We start from the raw sequence: 20316 nt of genomic DNA, 5'->3' as shown, positions 1-20316 counted from the left end.
TGTCCTGTGTGTTCTCACACTCCCTGTCTCTCTCTGAGTGCTGTGTCCTGTGTGTTCTCACACTCCCTGTCTCTCTCTCTGAGTGCTCTGTCCTGTGGGTTCCCACACTCCCTGTCTCTCTCTGAGTGCTCTGTCCTGTGTGTTCTCACACTCCCTGTCTCTCTCTCTCTCTGAGTGCTCTGTCCTGTGTGTTCTCACACTCCCTGTCTCTCTCTCTCTGAGTGCTCTGTCCTGTGTGTTCTCACACTCCCTGTCTCTCTCTGAGTGCTGTGTCCTGTGTGTTCTCACACTCCCTGTCTCTCTCTCTCTGAGTGCTCTGTCCTGTGTGTTCTCACACTCCCTGTCTCTCTCTCTCTGAGTGCTCTGTCCTGTGGGTTCTCACACTCCCTGTCTCTCTCTCTGAGTGCTCTGTCCTGTGTGTTCTCACACTCCCTGTCTCTCTCTCTCAGTGCTCTGTCCTGTGTGTTCTCACACTCCCTGTCTCTCTCTCTCTGAGTGCTCTGTCCTGTGTGTTCTCACACTCCCTGTCTCTCTCTGAGTGCTCTGTCCTGTGTGTTCTCACACTCCCTGTCTCTCTCTGAGTGCTCTGTCCTGTGTGTTCTCACACTCCCTGTCTCTCTCTGAGTGCTCTGTCCTGTGTGTTCTCACACTCCCTGTCTCTCTCTGAGTGCTCTGTCCTGTGTGTTCTCACACTCCCTGTCTCTCTCTCTGAGTGCTCTGTCCTGTGTGTTCCCACACTCCCTGTCTCTGAGTGCTCTGTCCTGTGTGTTCTCACACTCCCTGTCTCTCTCTGAGTGCTGTGTCCTGTGTGTTCTCACACTCCCTGTCTCTCTCTCTGAGTGCTCTGTCCTGTGGGTTCCCACACTCCCTGTCTCTCTCTGAGTGCTCTGTCCTGTGTGTTCTCACACTCCCTGTCTCTCTCTGAGTGCTGTGTCCTGTGTGTTCTCACACTCCCTGTCTCTCTCTCTCTGAGTGCTCTGTCCTGTGTGTTCTCACACTCCCTGTCTCTCTCTCAGTGCTCTGTCCTGTGTGTTCTCACACTCCCTGTCTCTCTCTGAGTGCTCTGTCCTGTGTGTTCTCACACTCCCTGTCTCTCTCTCTCTGAGTGCTCTGTCCTGTGTGTTCTCACACTCCCTGTCTCTCTCTCTCTGAGTGCTCTGTCCTGTGGGTTCTCACACTCCCTGTCTCTCTCTCTGAGTGCTCTGTCCTGTGTGTTCTCACACTCCCTGTCTCTCTCTCTCAGTGCTCTGTCCTGTGTGTTCTCACACTCCCTGTCTCTCTCTCTCTGAGTGCTCTGTCCTGTGTGTTCTCACACTCCCTGTCTCTCTCTGAGTGCTCTGTCCTGTGTGTTCTCACACTCCCTGTCTCTCTCTGAGTGCTCTGTCCTGTGTGTTCTCACACTCCCTGTCTCTCTCTGAGTGCTCTGTCCTGTGTGTTCTCACACTCCCTGTCTCTCTCTGAGTGCTCTGTCCTGTGTGTTCTCACACTCCCTGTCTCTCTCTCTGAGTGCTCTGTCCTGTGTGTTCCCACACTCCCTGTCTCTGAGTGCTCTGTCCTGTGTGTTCTCACACTCCCTGTCTCTCTCTGAGTGCTGTGTCCTGTGTGTTCTCACACTCCCTGTCTCTCTCTCTGAGTGCTCTGTCCTGTGGGTTCCCACACTCCCTGTCTCTCTCTGAGTGCTCTGTCCTGTGTGTTCTCACACTCCCTGTCTCTCTCTGAGTGCTGTGTCCTGTGTGTTCTCACACTCCCTGTCTCTCTCTCTCTGAGTGCTCTGTCCTGTGTGTTCTCACACTCCCTGTCTCTCTCTCAGTGCTCTGTCCTGTGTGTTCTCACACTCCCTGTCTCTCTCTGAGTGCTCTGTCCTGTGTGTTCTCACACTCCCTGTCTCTCTCTGAGTGCTCTGTCCTGTGTGTTCTCACACTCCCTGTCTCTCTCTGAGTGCTCTGTCCTGTGTGTTCTCACACTCCCTGTCTCTCTCTCTCTGAGTGCTCTGTCCTGTGTGTTCTCACACTCCCTGTCTCTCTCTCTCTGAGTGCTCTGTCCTGTGTGTTCTCACACTCCCTGTCTCTTTCTGAGTGCTCTGTCCTGTGTGTTCTCACACTCCCTGTCTCTCTCTCTCTGAGTGCTCTGTCCTGTGTGTTCCCACACTCCCTGTCTCTGAGTGCTCTGTCCTGTGTGTTCTCACACTCCCTGTCTCTCTCTCTCTGAGTGCTCTGTCCTGTGTGTTCTCACACTCCCTGTCTCTCTCTGAGTGCTCTGTCCTGTGTGTTCTCACACTCCCTGTCTCTCTCTGAGTGCTCTGTCCTGTGTGTTCTCACACTCCCTGTCTCTCTCTGAGTGCTCTGTCCTGTGTGTTCTCACACTCCCTGTCTCTCTCTGAGTGCTCTGTCCTGTGTGTTCTCACACTCCCTGTCTCTCTCTCTCTGAGTGCTCTGTCCTGTGTGTTCTCACACTCCCTGTCTCTCTCTCTCTGAGTGCTCTGTCCTGTGTGTTCTCACACTCCCTGTCTCTCTCTCTCTGAGTGCTCTGTCCTGTGTGTTCTCACACTCCCTCTCTCTCTCTGAGTGCTCTGTCCTGTGTGTTCTCACACTCCCTGTCTCTCTCTGAGTGCTCTGTCCTGTGTGTTCTCACACTCCCTGTCTCTCTCTCAGTGCTCTGTCCTGTGTGTTCTCACACTCCCTGTCTCTCTCTCTCTGAGTGCTCTGTCCTGTGTGTTCCCACACTCCCTGTCTCTGAGTGCTCTGTCCTGTGTGTTCTCACACTCCCTGTCTCTCTCTGAGTGCTCTGTCCTGTGTGTTCTCACACTCCCTGTCTCTCTCTCTCTGAGTGCTCTGTCCTGTGTGTTCTCACACTCCCTGTCTCTCTCTCTGAGTGCTCTGTCCTGTGGGTTCCCACACTCCCTGTCTCTCTCTGAGTGCTCTGTCCTGTGTGTTCTCACACTCCCTGTCTCTCTCTCTCTGAGTGCTCTGTCCTGTGTGTTCTCACACTCCCTGTCTCTCTCTGAGTGCTGTGTCCTGTGTGTTCTCACACTCCCTGTCTCTCTCTCTGAGTGCTCTGTCCTGTGGGTTCCCACACTCCCTGTCTCTCTCTCTGAGTGCTCTGTCCTGTGGGTTCCCACACTCCCTGTCTCTCTCTCTGAGTGCTCTGTCCTGTGGGTTCCCACACTCCCTGTCTCTCTCTGAGTGCTCTGTCCTGTGTGTTCTCACACTCCCTGTCTCTCTCTCTCTCTGAGTGCTCTGTCCTGTGTGTTCTCACACTCCCTGTCTCTCTCTCTCTGAGTGCTCTGTCCTGTGTGTTCTCACACTCCCTGTCTCTCTCTGAGTGCTGTGTCCTGTGTGTTCTCACACTCCCTGTCTCTCTCTCTCTGAGTGCTCTGTCCTGTGTGTTCTCACACTCCCTGTCTCTCTCTCTCTGAGTGCTCTGTCCTGTGGGTTCTCACACTCCCTGTCTCTCTCTCTGAGTGCTCTGTCCTGTGTGTTCTCACACTCCCTGTCTCTCTCTCTCTGAGTGCTCTGTCCTGTGTGTTCTCACACTCCCTGTCTCTCTCTGAGTGCTCTGTCCTGTGTGTTCTCACACTCCCTGTCTCTCTCTGAGTGCTCTGTCCTGTGTGTTCTCACACTCCCTGTCTCTCTCTCTCTGAGTGCTCTGTCCTGTGTGTTCTCACACTCCCTGTCTCTCTCTGAGTGCTCTGTCCTGTGTGTTCTCACACTCCCTGTCTCTCTCTGAGTGCTCTGTCCTGTGTGTTCTCACACTCCCTGTCTCTCTCTCAGTGCTCTGTCCTGTGTGTTCTCACACTCCCTGTCTCTCTCTCTGAGTGCTCTGTCCTGTGTGTTCCCACACTCCCTGTCTCTGAGTGCTCTGTCCTGTGTGTTCTCACACTCCCTGTCTCTCTCTCTCTGAGTGCTCTGTCCTGTGTGTTCTCACACTCCCTGTCTCTCTCTCTCTGAGTGCTCTGTCCTGTGGGTTCCCACACTCCCTGTCTCTCTCTGAGTGCTCTGTCCTGTGTGTTCTCACACTCCCTGTCTCTCTCTCTCTGAGTGCTCTGTCCTGTGTGTTCTCACACTCCCTGTCTCTCTCTGAGTGCTGTGTCCTGTGTGTTCTCACACTCCCTGTCTCTCTCTCTGAGTGCTCTGTCCTGTGGGTTCCCACACTCCCTGTCTCTCTCTGAGTGCTCTGTCCTGTGTGTTCTCACACTCCCTGTCTCTCTCTGAGTGCTGTGTCCTGTGTGTTCTCACACTCCCTGTCTCTCTCTCTCTGAGTGCTCTGTCCTGTGGGTTCTCACACTCCCTGTCTCTCTCTCTGAGTGCTCTGTCCTGTGTGTTCTCACACTCCCTGTCTCTCTCTCTCAGTGCTCTGTCCTGTGTGTTCTCACACTCCCTGTCTCTCTCTCTCTGAGTGCTCTGTCCTGTGTGTTCTCACACTCCCTGTCTCTCTCTGAGTGCTCTGTCCTGTGTGTTCTCACACTCCCTGTCTCTCTCTCTCTGAGTGCTCTGTCCTGTGTGTTCTCACACTCCCTGTCTCTTTCTGAGTGCTCTGTCCTGTGTGTTCTCACACTCCCTGTCTCTCTCTCTCTGAGTGCTCTGTCCTGTGTGTTCTCACACTCCCTGTCTCTCTCTGAGTGCTCTGTCCTGTGTGTTCTCACACTCCCTGTCTCTCTCTGAGTGCTCTGTCCTGTGTGTTCTCACACTCCCTGTCTCTCTCTGAGTGCTCTGTCCTGTGTGTTCTCACACTCCCTGTCTCTCTCTGAGTGCTCTGTCCTGTGTGTTCTCACACTCCCTGTCTCTCTCTCTCTGAGTGCTCTGTCCTGTGTGTTCTCACACTCCCTGTCTCTCTCTCTCTGAGTGCTCTGTCCTGTGTGTTCTCACACTCCCTGTCTCTCTCTCTCTGAGTGCTCTGTCCTGTGTGTTCTCACACTCCCTCTCTCTCTCTGAGTGCTCTGTCCTGTGTGTTCTCACACTGCCTGTCTCTCTCTCTGAGTGCTCTGTCCTGTGTGTTCTCACACTCCCTGTCTCTCTCTGAGTGCTCTGTCCTGTGTGTTCTCACACTCCCTGTCTCTCTCTCAGTGCTCTGTCCTGTGTGTTCTCACACTCCCTGTCTCTCTCTCTCTGAGTGCTCTGTCCTGTGTGTTCTCACACTCCCTGTCTCTCTCTCTGAGTGCTCTGTCCTGTGGGTTCCCACACTCCCTGTCTCTCTCTGAGTGCTCTGTCCTGTGGGTTCCCACACTCCCTGTCTCTCTCTGAGTGCTCTGTCCTGTGTGTTCTCACACTCCCTGTCTCTCTCTCTCTGAGTGCTCTGTCCTGTGTGTTCTCACACTCCCTGTCTCTCTCTGAGTGCTCTGTCCTGTGTGTTCTCACACTCCCTGTCTCTCTCTCTCTGAGTGCTCTGTCCTGTGTGTTCTCACACTCCCTGTCTCTCTCTCTCTGAGTGCTCTGTCCTGTGTGTTCTCACACTCCCTGTCTCTCTCTGAGTGCTCTGTCCTGTGGGTTCCCACACTCCCTGTCTCTCTCTCAGTGCTCTGTCCTGCGGGACTGTCCTTGACCTCCCACCTCCACCAGCGGCAGTGTTCACCCCGGCCGTCAACCCAGCTCAAAGCAACATCTTCCCCAAAGCTCCCTCCATGATGCTCGCTCTTCCTGTTCTCAGGACACTTGAAATGCCATGCTGTGCGGACACTTGCAGTCCTGGCTCAGGGTCCCCCGAGAGCCGTGGGTGAGGAGGGCAGCACCAGAAGGGCACCGGAGAGCCACAGGGCTTCAGCACACAGGACGCTCATGAGGCCGGTGCACACTCTGCAGAGGGCTCAGGACCCACCGCGCCGTCCTGTCTGGTCGTCCACGGCTGACGAGGGGCCCTCCAGCTCAGCACACGCCCTGCAGCAGGCGGGCGGGCTCCACAGCCACTCACCGGTGCTCCAGGTCCAGCTGCTCCTGCAGCTCCTGCTTCTCGGACTCCAGACCCTTCACCTGCATCTCCTGGTTCATCACACTCCACTGCAGCTCCGAGATCCGGCCCTTTAACTCGCTGATGGTCTGAAAGCAGAGCGGACAGACAGCCACCCACTGAGGTCAGGCACTGGGGCTGCGGCAGGCGGGGCAGGCGGGCCTCCCACAGCAGGGGACAATGCCCTCAGAAGGGCCTGTCCCTTCTGCCCCACTCCCAAGGGCAGACAGAGCCATCTGCTCCCTCCGAGAACACAGACATCACCTCCAACCATGGCCCAGAGCACAGCCCGAGGCCACCTCATGTCTCCCAAGCACCAACAGGGAGACAATGGACTCAGGAACAAGAACTGCTGCTGGCCAAGGTGGGCCCTGGCCTCCTGCCCCCATGACAGCCCCTCCCACAAAGCACCTACACACCCCACATGCCTCTCACCCCAAACCCTCACTAGTCCCTGGCAAGTTCTTCACAGCCTCCTTCCTCACCCTGCTCTCACCTCTCAGAATTCCCTCCCTGAACCCTACACCATCCACCATCCCAGCTATGTGCTAAAGACGCCACCTGTAAGCCACAGCCCGGTGCCCGTCAGGAAGCTGGACAGGAGGGACTGAGGCCATCCTCAGAGAGATGCCACAAAAGTTACACAGAATGGAGAGGAGTTGCCGGGTGGGAAGTGGTCTGAGAAGAACGAGGCCTGAGGAAGAGTCCCAGAGCACAGCCTGGTCTGGGACAGGGAGCCCACCTGGCATGAGCACCCGCCAGGCAGCGGCTACACACAGTGCCCTGTGGCAGTCCTAGGGGGAGAGAGCGTGTCCGTCACACCAACTGGAAAGGCAAGCCCACTAAGAAGCGTCATGTAAATTAACACATGGAGGCCTGACCAATGGTGACACAATGGATAGAGTGTCAACCTGGGACACTAAGGTCTCAGGTTCGAAACCTCGAGGTCACCAGCTTGAGTGCAGGCTCACCTGGAGTGAAAGTAGGATCATCAACATGATCCTATGGTCACTGGCTTGAGCCCAAAGGTCACTGGCTTGAACCCAAAGGTCACTGTGGTTGGGCTTACGCCCCCCGGTCAAGTCACATATGAGAAACAATCAATGAGCAACTAAAGTGACACAACTACAAGTTTATGCTTCTCATCTGTCTCCCTCCTGTCTGCCTGTCTTTCTCTCTCTCTCTAAAAGAAACAAGAAAAGAAAACTAGCAGGTGGAAAAGCCACATCAGCCCCTGGGAGCCAGACATCAACCCAAGGGCATCTGCAAGAAAGGGCAGGACCAGCAACTCAGCACAGTGAGTGACACCCGCCAGCCCCTGGGGCTCCCTCAGCGGACGAGGGGGCCACCACATTCATTCACCAGTCCAAGCCAGGGCCCATCTGAATGAGGACACTGCTGCCCTGTGTCCTCCCGGGAGGCTGACAGGGGCCGACAGAGGCCCGGGTCCCCCACTCCTCTGACCTGTACGGTTTACTCCATTACAACAGGGACCACCAGCCTGGGAACCAAACAGAGTGAAGGTACTAAAAACATGCTTAACAATGAACACATCCTTCGAGAAGTCCTCCTGAGCTCAGTCAAGGCAGATGGTGCCAGCCACTGCGGGGGTGCCAGGGTCAGGCAAGGGCTGTGGAGAAGCCAGGCCGTGCCCACGGTGACCCCAGAGAGTGGCGCACGCAGGAGCCAGGGCACCACGTAAGAGCACGCAGGGGGAGAGAGGGCAGGTTATGACTCTAGGCTGAGCACAGGGAGGGCCTCTCTGGGGGGTGAAAAGAGAGACCACCGTGGTCCTACATCCCAACTGGCCACGGCCCTCCCCACGCTGGACCCACTCAGCACCCTCTTTGTAACTCGTGTCTCAGGGTCTCCCGCTGCCCTTCGCTGGACGGCAGCGTGTGCAGAACTCGCCCTCCCCAGGACACCCCACACCTGCCTGCAGAGCACCAGCCCCTGAGCACAGGCGGAGGGGACTCCCCCAGCAGCCAATCCCAGCCCCTCTGCCAGCGTCCGCGTCAGAAGGCAGACGCAGACACAGCCTCAGCGAGCCCCCGGTGCCGCCACAGCAGCTGGGACCTGGGCCTGCTTCTGCTTCTTCAGCTGCCACGCGGGGGCCGGACACCCGTGATGACACCCTCCTCCCGGGCAGGGGGCCATCATCCTCCTCGCAGCCCAGCAAAGGGACGGGAAAGGTCGGAAGAGCCCAATCCCACCGACTTCCTGCTGAGGAAGCACCGACCTCTGGGCTAATCCTAAGATATATGCAACCTTCAACCGATGGGGGTGGTAAGGACGCTGCTGCTCATCTGCCCTGGTTCAAAGGCTCCCAGACGCCAAGAGACAGTGCCCCATCCACAGACATGCAAATCCAGAGGTAACTACCTGTATCTTCTGTTGGGGGACACATAATTATTTCCAGAAAATACCACCCCCCAGGACAGGTCAGAGGACAGGGGAACTAGAACACTCAGCAATGACTGATGACACAGCAGGTGGCACGAAGTCCCAGACAGAGACAGCAGTGACTGCTGTCCTGACGACCACACTCCGAGAGGTCACTCCAAATAAAATCATTCTAGAGAAGCAAAAAGGCTGCATGCGTGAAGCTATCTGCTACATACGTGTTTGTGCATCACGGTGTGTGTGCACGAAAACACCAGAGCATTTGAAAATAGCAAAAATGGTTTCATCAACCATTAAAAAACATGATTAGAAGATTTAAAAACTGTTCAACCTATGCACTGAAGACCACAGGACGGGAAATTGGCACCTTCACCAGGACGACAGCGGTGGAAAGAATGGAAAGAAACGAAGGCGGAGGACTCACAGCCGAGAGCAGGGTGCCCGGCGGCCTCACCTCGCGGTGGAAAGAAACGAAGGCGGAGGACTCACAGCCCAGAGCAGGTGCCCCGCGGCCCTCACCTCGCGGTGGAAAGAAACGAAGGCGGAGGACTCACAGCCCAGAGCAGGTGCCCCGTGGCCCTCACCTCGCGGTGGAAAGAAAGGAAGGCGGAGGACTCACAGCCGAGAGCAGGGTGCCCCACGGCCCTCACCTCGCGGTGGAAAGAAACGAAGGCGGAGGACTCACAGCCCAGAGCAGGTGCCCCGCGGCCCTCACCTCGCGGTGGAAAGAAAGGAACACGGAGGACTCACAGCCGAGAGCAGGGTGCCCCGCGGCCCTCACCTCGCGGTGGAAAGAAACGAAGGCGGAGGACTCACAGCCCAGAACAGGTGCCCTGCGGCCTCACCTCGCGGTGGAAAGAAACGAAGGCGGATGACTCACAGCCCAGAACAGGTGCCCAGTGGCTCTCACCTCTCCGGCCGCGGCCAGGCTGTCCTCCTTCTCCCGCAGCCTGCGGTGGGCGGCGTCCAGGCTCTGCTGACAGGCCCGGCTGCGCTCCGAGTGCTCCTTCACCTTCTCCTCCGCCTCCGCCTCCCACTCCTGCAGCTGCCGGATGCGCGCCACCAGCTCCTGGTTGCGGTCGACCTCGCGCTGCCCAGAGGAAGGACCTATGAGCACGGTCGGAGCAGGGGACCCCGCCGTCCTCCCTCAGGCCCAGACCCAGGCCCAGGGAAGGCCCCCCAAGGCCAGTACAAAGCCCCACAGTGCGGGGCTCTGGCCCAGGGACCCTCTGGAGGCACTCAGACGCATCGCCACACGGCATCAGCCGGCACGGCCACCTGCAGGGAGGAAACCCAAGCTCACTCTCGACCTGGGGAAGAAGCGTCCACCTCTGGCAGCACCAGCAGCTTTTATCTGACTGCACAAAGGCGGCCATTGCAACAAGCTGGCATGCCCGCACAGGGCGAGGACACGCGGCCTGCAGACAGGAACAGCCGACCGGGGCCTCTTCCGCCAGGACAGCCCCTTATCTCCTGCAAACCTGCGAGCCATCCTGGACCCGACCCTCGGGCGGCCTGGCCTGTGCTGGTGAGGGGGCCCAGGACTGAGGCTCCTGCTCTGAATACACTGACTCGCCCTGAGGTGGGACCAGAAAGTAGGAGCCAGGGTCTCGGGGCAAAGGCGGAGAATCCTGGTTACATGGAACCAGACCCTGCTGACCTCTGACCTCGGACAGAAAGCTCCCTCTCAAGACCGCCAGGTGCTCCCAGGGCCGCCTCACCCAGAGTAGGGTTACACCAGGACCCCACCCGGCGCCGAGGGGGCCCTGCAGCAAAGGAACCCTCCACAGGGTGGGAGCAAGGGTCCAGGAGCGCAGGGTGCAGTCTGCACCTCCCCGGGCAGGGCGTGGCATCTCCACTGGAGCTGCCGGTCCTGAGCACACACAGGCCACCCAATCAGGCCCTCAGACACCAACCTCTCACCATCTAAGAGCTCTTTCCAGGGGGGCTGAGATTGCCGCCCACTCGGCGTCCCCACTCACTGCCAAACTGACAGTCCTGAGAAACCACTGCACAAGCCCAAGAAGCAAAGGGACAACTTACAAACCATGACTCGTGGTCCGGGCCACCCTCAACCCTGTCTATGGCAGGGAGCCACGCTCAGCGAGGGGCCCCAGGATTAAGCTCCGTCAGCCCTGACTCTTGGATTTCCCCAAGAAAGACGTTCAGTGACCCTGCAGCCATCCCTCACACTTTCCAAGGTTTTCTGACCACCTTTAAGGTGCCACAGTCTGTGCTGGACACTGGAGATCAGGGCAGTGAGGACATGGGAGTCCTGTCCTCACAGGGCCCATGGCCCAGAGAAACTCCCATCAGCTCCACACCCCATGCCTCCATCTGAGAGCCAGGCAGTGCCACCGACCCCACAGCTCCCACAGTCCAGTGGCCCCTGTGCCACCTCCCGTGCCCTACTAAGGGCACTCCAGTACTGGCAGGATTCCCAAGGCCTCTCCCTCTCGGTTCCCTTCAGTTCACGGTGTCCCTCCTTCAAGGTCAGCCCAGAACACCAAGCCTCGTCTCACAGAGAAACACCAACCACTCAAGTCAGCACCAGGGCCAGTGCCAAGGTACCCCCTCCAACGGGCACATCTCTGGGCTACTGAGCCCACATGACACACCACAGCCAGGAGCCTGCCCACCAGGTTCAAACACATCCCAACAGCAGCACACCCTCACAGACCCCAGCTACATGTACGAGGACGAGGGAAGCCTGTGAAGGTGCCACCTCAGGCCACAGCCCAGACCACCACCGCGAGAACTGCCAGAGCAGGAGGCTCTGCCCGCACCCAGGCAGTGTGCCCGCAGCTCGGCAGCGCCCACGGCACACCTGCAAAGTGCTGCCACAGCAAGGAAGCTCCTGGTGACCCTAGCCCTCTGGGTGAGAGGGGCTTTCCCAGCACGGTGGGCCAGCCAGGGGCGACCTGAAGCAGCCCCGAGACCAGGCTCCTTGCTCTTAGGGCCCATAAACAAACTGAGCAAACTTGGCCTGGACCCAAGACCCCTATGTAGCCTGGTGACTCTCCGAGCCTGTCACCCCTGTACCACCTGGTGTTTCTGCCAGGTCTGCACCCCAGTCCTTCCAGAGGGGGAGACCCCGGAGGCCTGGCAGAGGGGAACACCTCCCAGCCTGGCCCTGCTGCCCTCCTCCATGAGGTGGGGCCCAGCTGAGCCCTGGGGCCCAGGAAGGCAGGCCCGGCAGCCGGGGGGGGGGGGGGGGGGGGGCCAGGAAGGCAGGCCCGGCAGCCCGTGAGGGGGGGGGCCAGGAAGGCAGGCCTGGCAGCCTGGGGGGGGGGGGGGCCAGGAAGGCAGGCCCGGCAGCCCGTGAGGGGGGGGCCCAGGGAGGCAGGCCCGGCAGCCCGTGGGGGGGGGGGGGACCCAGGAAAGCAGGCCCGGCAGCCCGTGAGGGGGGGGCCCAGGGAGGCAGGCCCGGCAGCCCGTGAGGGGGGGGCCCAGGGAGGCAGGCCCGGCAGCCCGTGGGGGGGGGGACCCAGGAAGACAGGCCCAGCAGCCTGTGAGGGGGGGGGGCCCAGGAAGGCAGGCCCGGCAGCCCGTGAGGGGGGGGCGCCCAGGAAGGCAGGCCCGGCAGCCCGGGGGTGGGGGGGACCCAGGGAGGCAGGCCCGGCAGCCCGGGGGGCGGGGGGGACCCAGGAAGGCAGGCCCGGCAGCCCGGGGGTGGGGGGGACCCAGGGAGGCAGGCCCAGCAGCCCGTGAGGGGGGGGGGCCAGGAAGGCAGGCCCGGCAGCCTGGGGGTGGGGCCGGGGCTCCCCGGCATCCCAGCTCCGCTCTCCCACGGCCCCCGGGGCTGGCCGGCCTGCACCCACCTCGTAGCTCCGGGCGCTGGTGCTGGCCGCCCGCTCCAGCTCCACGCGAGCCCTCTTGTGACTCAGCTGCAGCTGCATCTTCTCCCGCTCCACCTGGAGGACCTGGGACTTGGACCGGATCTGCTCCGCCCGCTCCTCCAGCTGTCATGCCCAAAGGAGAGACTGCGTCACACGCTCACCCCGGGGCACCCGCTCCCAGCAAGGCCCACGCTCAGCCCCAGGAAAGAAGGAAGAAGCTGGGTTCCTAGCTGGGCTGAGTGAGACGGGGAGGCCTATAAAATTCTAAACTCTACAGTCCTCACAGATAGGCCACAAGATCCCAAGTATCTGCATCGATAAAATTATACCTTTGGCCCTGGCCAGGGGCTCAGTGGACAGAGTGCCAGCCCAGCATATGGACGTCCCAGGTTCAATCCCCAGTCAGGGATCACAGGAGAAGCAACCACTTGCTTCTCTCCCCCCTCCCTCTCCCCCTTCACTCCCACTTCCCCAGCCACAGCCAGTGGCTCGATGGGTTTGAGCCTGGCCCCAGGCACTGAGGATAGCTCAGGTGACTTGAGCATTGGCCCCAGACAGTGGTTGCCGGGTAGATCCTAACTAGGGCACATGCAGGAATCTGTCTCACTATCTCGCCTCCTCTCACTGAAAAACAACTTTTTTCAACTAGTAGGCAAGGACCACACACACATTACCACCACCATTCTATAAAAAAGTGTTATAACACCAACAACAAAACTAAAAATCCTAACTTCAGAATAAAGAACAATCCTTGCCAAAACAGGGCAGTAAGCAGCTCAGCCCACTAACAATTACGCAGCAGAGGAATGCACAGGAGCCTCACTGGGCCTCCCAGAGAACAGGAAGCCACGTCTGACACAGGGCAGGACACCAAGTGGCTCCAGCAGCGTATGTGGGTCAACAGGAGAGGAGGAGCCCCCGCAGAGAGGTCAGGGATCACCTGACACAGCGGTCAGTGCAGAGCGGCAGGGGCTCAGGCGAGCCTGCAGACACACACCCCTCCTTGTGTGGACCCAGTGATCCCTGCTCCAGCTGAGACTGACCCCACAACTCTTTGAAGCTGAAGTCCTTCAGGAGACCTGACCCCTCTACAACTGCGTCCACAGTGACCACTGCCAAGAACTTGAGACAAAGGGAAATAACATTATAATCAAGTCAAACTGGCAGACTGAAGCCAAGGTCTGTAAGTGGCCTTCCACAGTCTGGGACCACTACATCCCCAGTCCTTCACTCACTGCCCCGGCTTTCCTGCAGACTGACCACGAACCTGTCTCGCAGCACGGCCTCCCGTGGGCTAGACCCTCCAGGAGCCAGCAGCTGGCGGGACAGGCGGGGTCCAGGAGCCAGCAGCTGGCTGGACAGGCGGGGTCCAGGAGCCAGCAGCTGGCTGGACAGGTGGGGTCCAGGAGCCAGCAGCTGGCTGGACAGGCGGGGTCCAGGAGCCAGCAGCTGGCTGGACGGTCGGGGTCACGCTCCCAGGCAGCTGGAGTCTTCCTCAACTAGGGGAATAAACCCACTTTCCAACGCTCTCCCTGGAGTCTGTGAGCTCGTTGACGTGAGCACAGGCTGAGCACCAGGCCCGCTCTGCGGTGCTGATAAGCAGGCTTTTCAGACAGGACAGCTCAGGGCCAGACCACGGCTTCCAGCTCTCTTCCCATAACTGGGAATGCCCACCTCAGAGATCTGGAGGCAGCAGCTGGCTCCCAGGCTGAGCAAACACCGACCTGCCTCAACTACAGCACGTCCTCACCTGACCCCAGCCAGAGCTTCTACGACTTGGAGCAACACAACTTGTAAGGAGGCCAGTTTTACCACAGGCTAACCGGTATACACACGAGGTAAGTCCCTACGGCACCTCACAACAGGAGAATGACACGCTGACGTGCTGTGTGTGGAAGCTGACCCAGGCCGTCTGAGGACGCAGCGGCCCCCACCCAGAGAGCCCCTCCCGCCCCCTCTCCCGCCCCAGGCTCACCTGCATGCTCTGCTGGTACTGCGTCTGCAGAGGACACCTGGCAGAGGCGGACACGTCCAGCCCGGCTCCTCCCTCCACTCGCTGAGAAATGAAGTTGTTCAAAGACCTCAGGGAGGACAGGACGGTGGTGTTTTCCCCCAAGTCTTCCATGGCCATGTCTCTCTGAAGGAAGACAAGAAAAGGTCACAGGGAGCCGTTCCACACAACCTCAGTCTGCCCGCTGCCCAGAGGGACTCCAGCAGCCTCTACTGCGCTCAGAGGCCTTAAAACATTCCAGGGTCCATACCACGTTCTTCGGGGTTCATGGGAGCCCAGACTGCCTATTTACCAGAGGAGAAGGTGAGGCATAAAAAGCACCATGCAGGCCCTGGCCGGTTGGCTCAGCGGTAGAGCGTCGGCCTGGCGTGCGGGGGACCCGGGTTCTATTCCCGGCCAGGGCACATAGGAGAAGCGCCCATTTGCTTCTCTCCCCCCCTCCCCTTCCTCTCTGTCTCTCTCTTCCCCTCCCACAGGCAAGGCTCCATTGGAGCAAAGATGGCCCGGGCACTGGGGATGGCTCCTCGGCCTCTGCCCCAGGTGCTAGAGTGGCTCTGGTCGCAAAAGAGTGACGCCCCGGGGGGCAGAGCGTTGCCCCCTGGTGGGCGTGCCGGGTGGATCCCGGTCGGGCGCATGCGGGAGTCTGACTGTCTCTCCCCGTTTCCAGCTTCAAAAATACAAAAAATACAAAAAAAAAAAAAAAGCACCATGCCGTTTGTTGACTGTCAAAGTGATGACCTGCACATGAGCAGGACAGACAGACAGCCCCAGGAGGAGGTGCTGAGCCGTCAGTGATGATCTGCACATGAGCAGGACAGACAGACAGCCCCCAGGAGGAGGTGCTGAGCCGTCAGTGATGACCTGCACATGAGCAGGACAGACAGGCAGCCCCCAGCAGGAGGTGCTGAGCCGTCAGTGATGACCTGCACATGAGCAGGACAGGCAGACAGCCCCAGGAGGAGGTGCTGAGCCGTCAGTGATGACCTGCACATGAGCAGGACAGACAGGCAGCCCCCAGCAGGAGGTGCTGAGCCATCAGTGATGACCTGCACATGAGCAGGACAGACAGACAGCCCCAGGAGGAGGTGCTGAGCCATCAGTGATGACCTGCACATGAGCAGGACAGACAGGCAGCCCCAGGAGGAGGTGCTGAGCCGTCAGTGATGACCTGCACATGAGCAGGACAGGCAGACAGCCCCAGAAGGAGGTGCTGAGCCGTCAGTGATGACCTGCACATGAGCAGGACAGACAGACAGCCCCAGGAGGAGGTGCTGAGCCATCAGTGATGACCTGCACATGAGCAGGACAGGCAGACAGCCCCAGGAGGAGGTGCTGAGCCATCAGTGATGACCTGCACATGAGCAGGACAGACAGACAGCCCCAGGAGGAGGTGCTGAGCCATCAGTGATGACCTGCACATGAGCAGGACAGGCAGACAGCCCCAGGAGGAGGTGCTGAGCCGTCAGTGATGACCTGCACATGAGCAGGACAGACAGACAGCCCCAGGAGGAGGTGCTGAGCCGTCAGTGATGACCTACACATGAGCAGGACAGACAGACAGCCCCCAGGAGGAGGTGCTGAGCCGTCAGTGATGACCTGCACATGAGCAGGACAGACAGACAGCCCCAGGAGGAGGTGCTGAGCCGTCAGTGATGACCTGCACATGAGCAGGACAGACAGACAGCCCCAGCAGGAGGTGCTGAGCCGTCAGTGATGACCTGCACATGAGCAGGACAGACAGACAGCCCCAGGAGGAGGTGCTGAGCCGTCAGTGATGACCTGCACATGAGCAGGACAGACAGACAGCCCCAGGAGGAGGTGCTGAGCCGTCAGTGATGACCTGCACATGAGCAGGACAGACAGGCAGCCCCAGGAGGAGGTGCTGAGCCGTCAGTGATGACCTGCACATGAGCAGGACAGACAGACAGCCCCCAGCAGGAGGTGCTGAGCCGTCAGTGATGACCTGCACATGAGCAGGACAGACAGACAGCCCCCAGGAGGAGGTGCTGAGCCGTCAGTGATGACCTGCACATGAGCAGGACAGACAGACCTGCACATGAGCAGGACAGACAGACAGCCCCCAGCAGGAGGTGCTGAGCCGTCAGTGATGACCTGCACATGAGCAGGACCGACAGCCAGCCCCAGGAGGAGGTGCTGAGCCGTCAGATGGCACACGTACCACGTCAGCACGCACAGACAGCCCAGCTCTGGGCATCAGTAACAAAGCGCACAGCAGTGGCAGTAAGGATGATGACGCCCACAGCCATGCTAATTTCTTAACAATGACACCAATAAATCACTACTATTTTCAACCAAGGAAGTACCAAAAGGCAAGATATTTGACATTTTCTGGGCCCCAAGACTCCTTGAGCCTTAGTTTCTAAGATCAAGGAGCCCCTCTGTGAAAACAGTCCCTCAGAAGTCTTCAAGTGGCAGATGGCACAACTGTTACCCAAGAGACTGATTCTCATTCTGCATGTGCTCTCATAAGGCATCTCAGAGAGGGACAGACCTGAGACTGGAACCTGGGTCTGTCTGCCGGGCTCTACAGGTCGAGTGCGCTCCACAGACCCGTGCTCGAAGGCTGGGGACAAGCAGCAGCAAAGAACTGGCACCCCCAAGCCCATGCTCATTCTGGCCTCGCACCAGCCTGGCTGCCAGCCCTGCTGAGAGTCCCAGGCACCGTTAACAGTCAGAAGGTGTGAATTCCCACATGCGGTTCCCACATGTGACAGCTGTGTTCCCCTTAGGAAAACTGGCTCTGGGACAGATTTCCCCTAAGAGTTAGATTGAAAATATCTCCCCCGCCCTGGCCGGTTGGCTCAGCGGTAGAGCGTCGGCCTGGCGTGCGGGGGACCCGGGTTCGATTCCCGGCCAGGGCACATAGGAGAAGCGCCCATCTGCTTCTCCACCCCTCCCCCTCTCCTTCCTCTCTGTCTCTCTCTTCCCCTCCCGCAGCTGAGGCTCCATTGGAACAAAGATGGCCCGGGCGCTGGGGATGGCTCCTTGGCCTCTGCCCCAGGCGCTAGAGTGGCTCTGGTCACGGCAGAGCGACACCCCGGAGGGGCAGAGCATCGCCCCCTGGTGGGCAGAGCGTCACCCCTGGTTGGCGTGCCGGGTGGATCCCGGTTGGGCGCATGCGGGAGTCTGTCTGTCTCTCCCCGTTTCCAGCTTCAGAAAAATACAAAAAAAAAAAAAAAAAAGAAAGAAAATACCTCCCCCTCACCCCCCCCCCCCGCCAAAAAACCCAGAAAGTGAGAAATCTTTGATTCTGCGTTTCCCACTTAACAAAAGCCCTGGCCATGGTCATGCTGAGCCCTATCTCCCTCCTTCAGGCCATCACTCCGACCTCTCTAACTCTCCTTCGTACAGTAAGTGACAGGGGCTGGGAAGAGAGAACAGAACCGGCCCTCCAAGTGCTGTGAGCCTTGCAGAGACCCGCCTGCACAGAGGAAGGCAACAGAGCTAAACACCTCCGTTTGCCAAGATGAGACCAGGGCCATACTGTCCATCCCAGGACAGGAAATTCAGCCAATCGGTCCTCTTCTTAAGGCGCCACACCCCCACCCCACCCCCGCCCCGTGAGAACTGAAGCGTGCCACCCACTAGCAGGGAACGGACGCATCCCGGAACTAAGCCGCTCCACCAGGCCCGCGACGAGGCGGCAGCTCAAACTCTACCCTCTTCATCCAAGAGACGCAAATCTTCCAGCAGCCCAACCACTCGATCTCGACAGCTGTCCAGGGAACCCCTGAGCTGGGAGTCCGTCCACGGCACACGGCCTCTCAACCAACCGCCCTTCGGGTCCTCCGTCAAAGGACGGCAGAGACCGCAAGACACGGCAAGAACGCCACCGGCAACAGCAGCTCACACACGGTTTTGCCGCCTTCTCTAAAAGCACCCCGGGCACGAAGCGTGAGTTCCCACCCTGCCAGCGAGCAGCCATGTGACTCTCTCCGGGCAAGTGGCTTCCCGTCTTCCCGCCAGTAGGGAGTAGTAGCAACTCCTGCTTTTCCCGCTGAGGCAGTGCAGGTGACATCGCTCCACGCACCCGGGGGCGGGGGGGGGGGGGGTGCTCCAGGGAAAAGCACCTCTTTCCACCCCGCAGCCCAGCCTAGCGGGAGCCTCCTGAGGACCCCAGGCAGGGAGGAGAACCCCTCCTCCGTGGCCGCCTCTACCACGGGCCTCTCACTGGCTCCAGCATCACGGAGGCTGGCCTGCTGTTCCTTCCCCCAGGGGAGGCCTGGGCGAGGGGGGGGGGGGGAGCTAGCGGAGACCCTGGCCAAAGTGGGGAGCTGGGATGGAGGATGGGGGTGCGAGAGGCAGGGGAGGGAGGGGGGACTGGGACAGATGAGGGGGTGAGTGGGGGGACAGGGAAGAGGGAGAGTGGGGGACAGCGGAGGGGTGCTGGGGGGCAGGGAAGGGGTGCGTGGGGGACAGCGGAGGGGTGCTGGGGGGCAGGGAAAGGGTGCGTGGGGGACAGCGGAGGGGTGCTGGGGGGCAGGGAAGGGGTGCGTGGGGGACAGCGGAGGGGTGCTGGGGGGCAGGGGAGGGGTGCTGGGGGGCAGGGAAGAGGGAGAGTGGGGGACAGAGGAGGGGTGCTGGGGGTCAGGGAAGGGGTGCGTGGGGGAAAGCGGAGGGGTGCTGGGGGCAGGGAAGGGGTGCTGGGGGGCAGGGAAGAGGGAGAGTGGGGGCAGGGAGGGGTGCGTGGGGGACAGCGAAGGTGGGGACAGAGGTGAGCGGGCCGCCGAGGGGCCCGCGGGGTCAGAACCCGAGGGCCGGAGAAGGACGGAGGGGGCGGCACCCAGCCCCGGCCTCATCGGGCAGCCCGGCCCCGGCCCCGATCCCCCGATCCCCGGGGCCGCCCGCTCCACAGCCCCCGGCCCCCAGCCCCCCGGCCTGCCCGGCCCGCCAGGCCCGCCCGGCCCGCTCGGCGCCCACCCGGGCCCTGAGCCCCACCTTCCCGGTTCTGTCAGACCGCCGCCGCCGCCGCCGCTGCCGCCGCTCAGGTCATCCTCCTCTGCGCCGCCTATCGCGAGACTGCGGCTGCGCTCTCGCGAGACCCGGCGGGTCTGGCCGGAAGCTCCGGTCCGCGCACCGGCCGGTGCTGGAGGTTCCGCCAGCGCTCCCGTACCCGGTACCCGGTTCCCCGCGGGGCCCCGCGGGCTCAAACGTCTGCACGCCTGGCTGTTCTGGTCCTGAAATCTTGCGACCAGTCTTTTCCCTGGGATTCCTGCGGCCCTTCGCTGTCTGCGCGGCCCACTGGGCGATGCAAAACCCTGTGCTGCTGCCAGTGCCCTGTGGGCGTCGGGGCGCCCCCTGCCCCGCCCCAGGTCTGTCCCGGAGCAGTGTCCCCTCTCCTCCCAGCGCCACCCACCGGCTAGGGCCCGGGGTCTGCACTGAGCCCCTTCTTGCAGAGAGGAAACACACCTTCTTGTGGCCCCAGACGGGGAGCCTGTGGCGATAGGATGGCGGGATCTCTGCGCTTAACTATTAACTAGCTCACTGCCACCGAACTCCGGCCTGCAGTTCACTTCAGGCTGCTGGACTGCGCCCTAGGACGCTAAGGAGACCCCTGGGTAATGGGGACACGGCCATCCTTACAGTCAGTAAACTCTCCTGGAGGAATGAGCACACCTCCAGGACGGGGCCTTGAAGAAACCAGTCGACATTGTTTAAAATAAACTTAAAGGCACGCAAATCCCTTCAGATAATACAATCTGTATATTGTTTTACAAAGTCCCTGAAGAGTAAGGAAATAAATGATCACACCAGATGGCTGCTTGCTGTGGCAATTACCTTTATGGTCCCTAGGGAGCCTGGAGCATGACAGCAATGCCTGTTTCCAACAAAAACCAAAGCCCGCCCACCTCAGGCTTAAGCAGTTAAGTTCATACCCGTCTTCTGTGATTGCTCTGGGCATTCTCGATGCTGGGAGAGTGGGTGTACTTCCAGATCATTCACCAGACAGACGGACATGAATCCCCAGATTGATATTTAACATTTTTCTACATTATACCGTACAGCCCAAATCACAACTGGAGCAGTGTGGAACCTGTTTCTCTATAACTCGCTGGGTCCGTAAGAGGACTCTTCAGCTCGGTCTCTGTACATGTCTGTCCT

General features: G+C 59.7%; 1 protein-coding gene across 4 annotated transcripts in view; it reads right to left on the bottom strand.

Annotated features, from left to right (window-relative positions):
* Positions 1-19633, bottom strand: part of MAD1L1 (mitotic arrest deficient 1 like 1) — a 334114-nt gene extending 314481 nt beyond the window's left edge. Inside the window, exons 1-5 of one of the 4 annotated variants that reach the window (XM_066273526.1) lie at positions 19153-19633; positions 14158-14319; positions 12165-12305; positions 9254-9433; positions 5905-6029 (exon numbers count right to left, since the gene is read on the bottom strand). In XM_066273526.1, coding sequence (XP_066129623.1) covers positions 5905-6029; positions 9254-9433; positions 12165-12305; positions 14158-14313 — 602 coding nt within the window. In that variant the 5' untranslated portion in view covers positions 14314-14319; positions 19153-19633. The remainder of the gene's footprint in view (positions 1-5904; positions 6030-9253; positions 9434-12164; positions 12306-14157; positions 14320-19152) is intronic. The other 3 variants (XM_066273527.1, XM_066273528.1, XM_066273530.1) reach the window with 3 other exon arrangements.
* Positions 19634-20316: the final 683 nt, after the last annotated feature.

The sequence above is a fragment of the Saccopteryx bilineata genome, chromosome 4, assembly GCF_036850765.1.
Source record: "Saccopteryx bilineata isolate mSacBil1 chromosome 4, mSacBil1_pri_phased_curated, whole genome shotgun sequence".
NCBI classification, from domain to species: domain Eukaryota; kingdom Metazoa; phylum Chordata; class Mammalia; order Chiroptera; family Emballonuridae; genus Saccopteryx; species Saccopteryx bilineata.
Note: the sequence above shows the minus strand (reverse complement) of the source record. Positions and strands in the feature narration are given on the sequence as shown.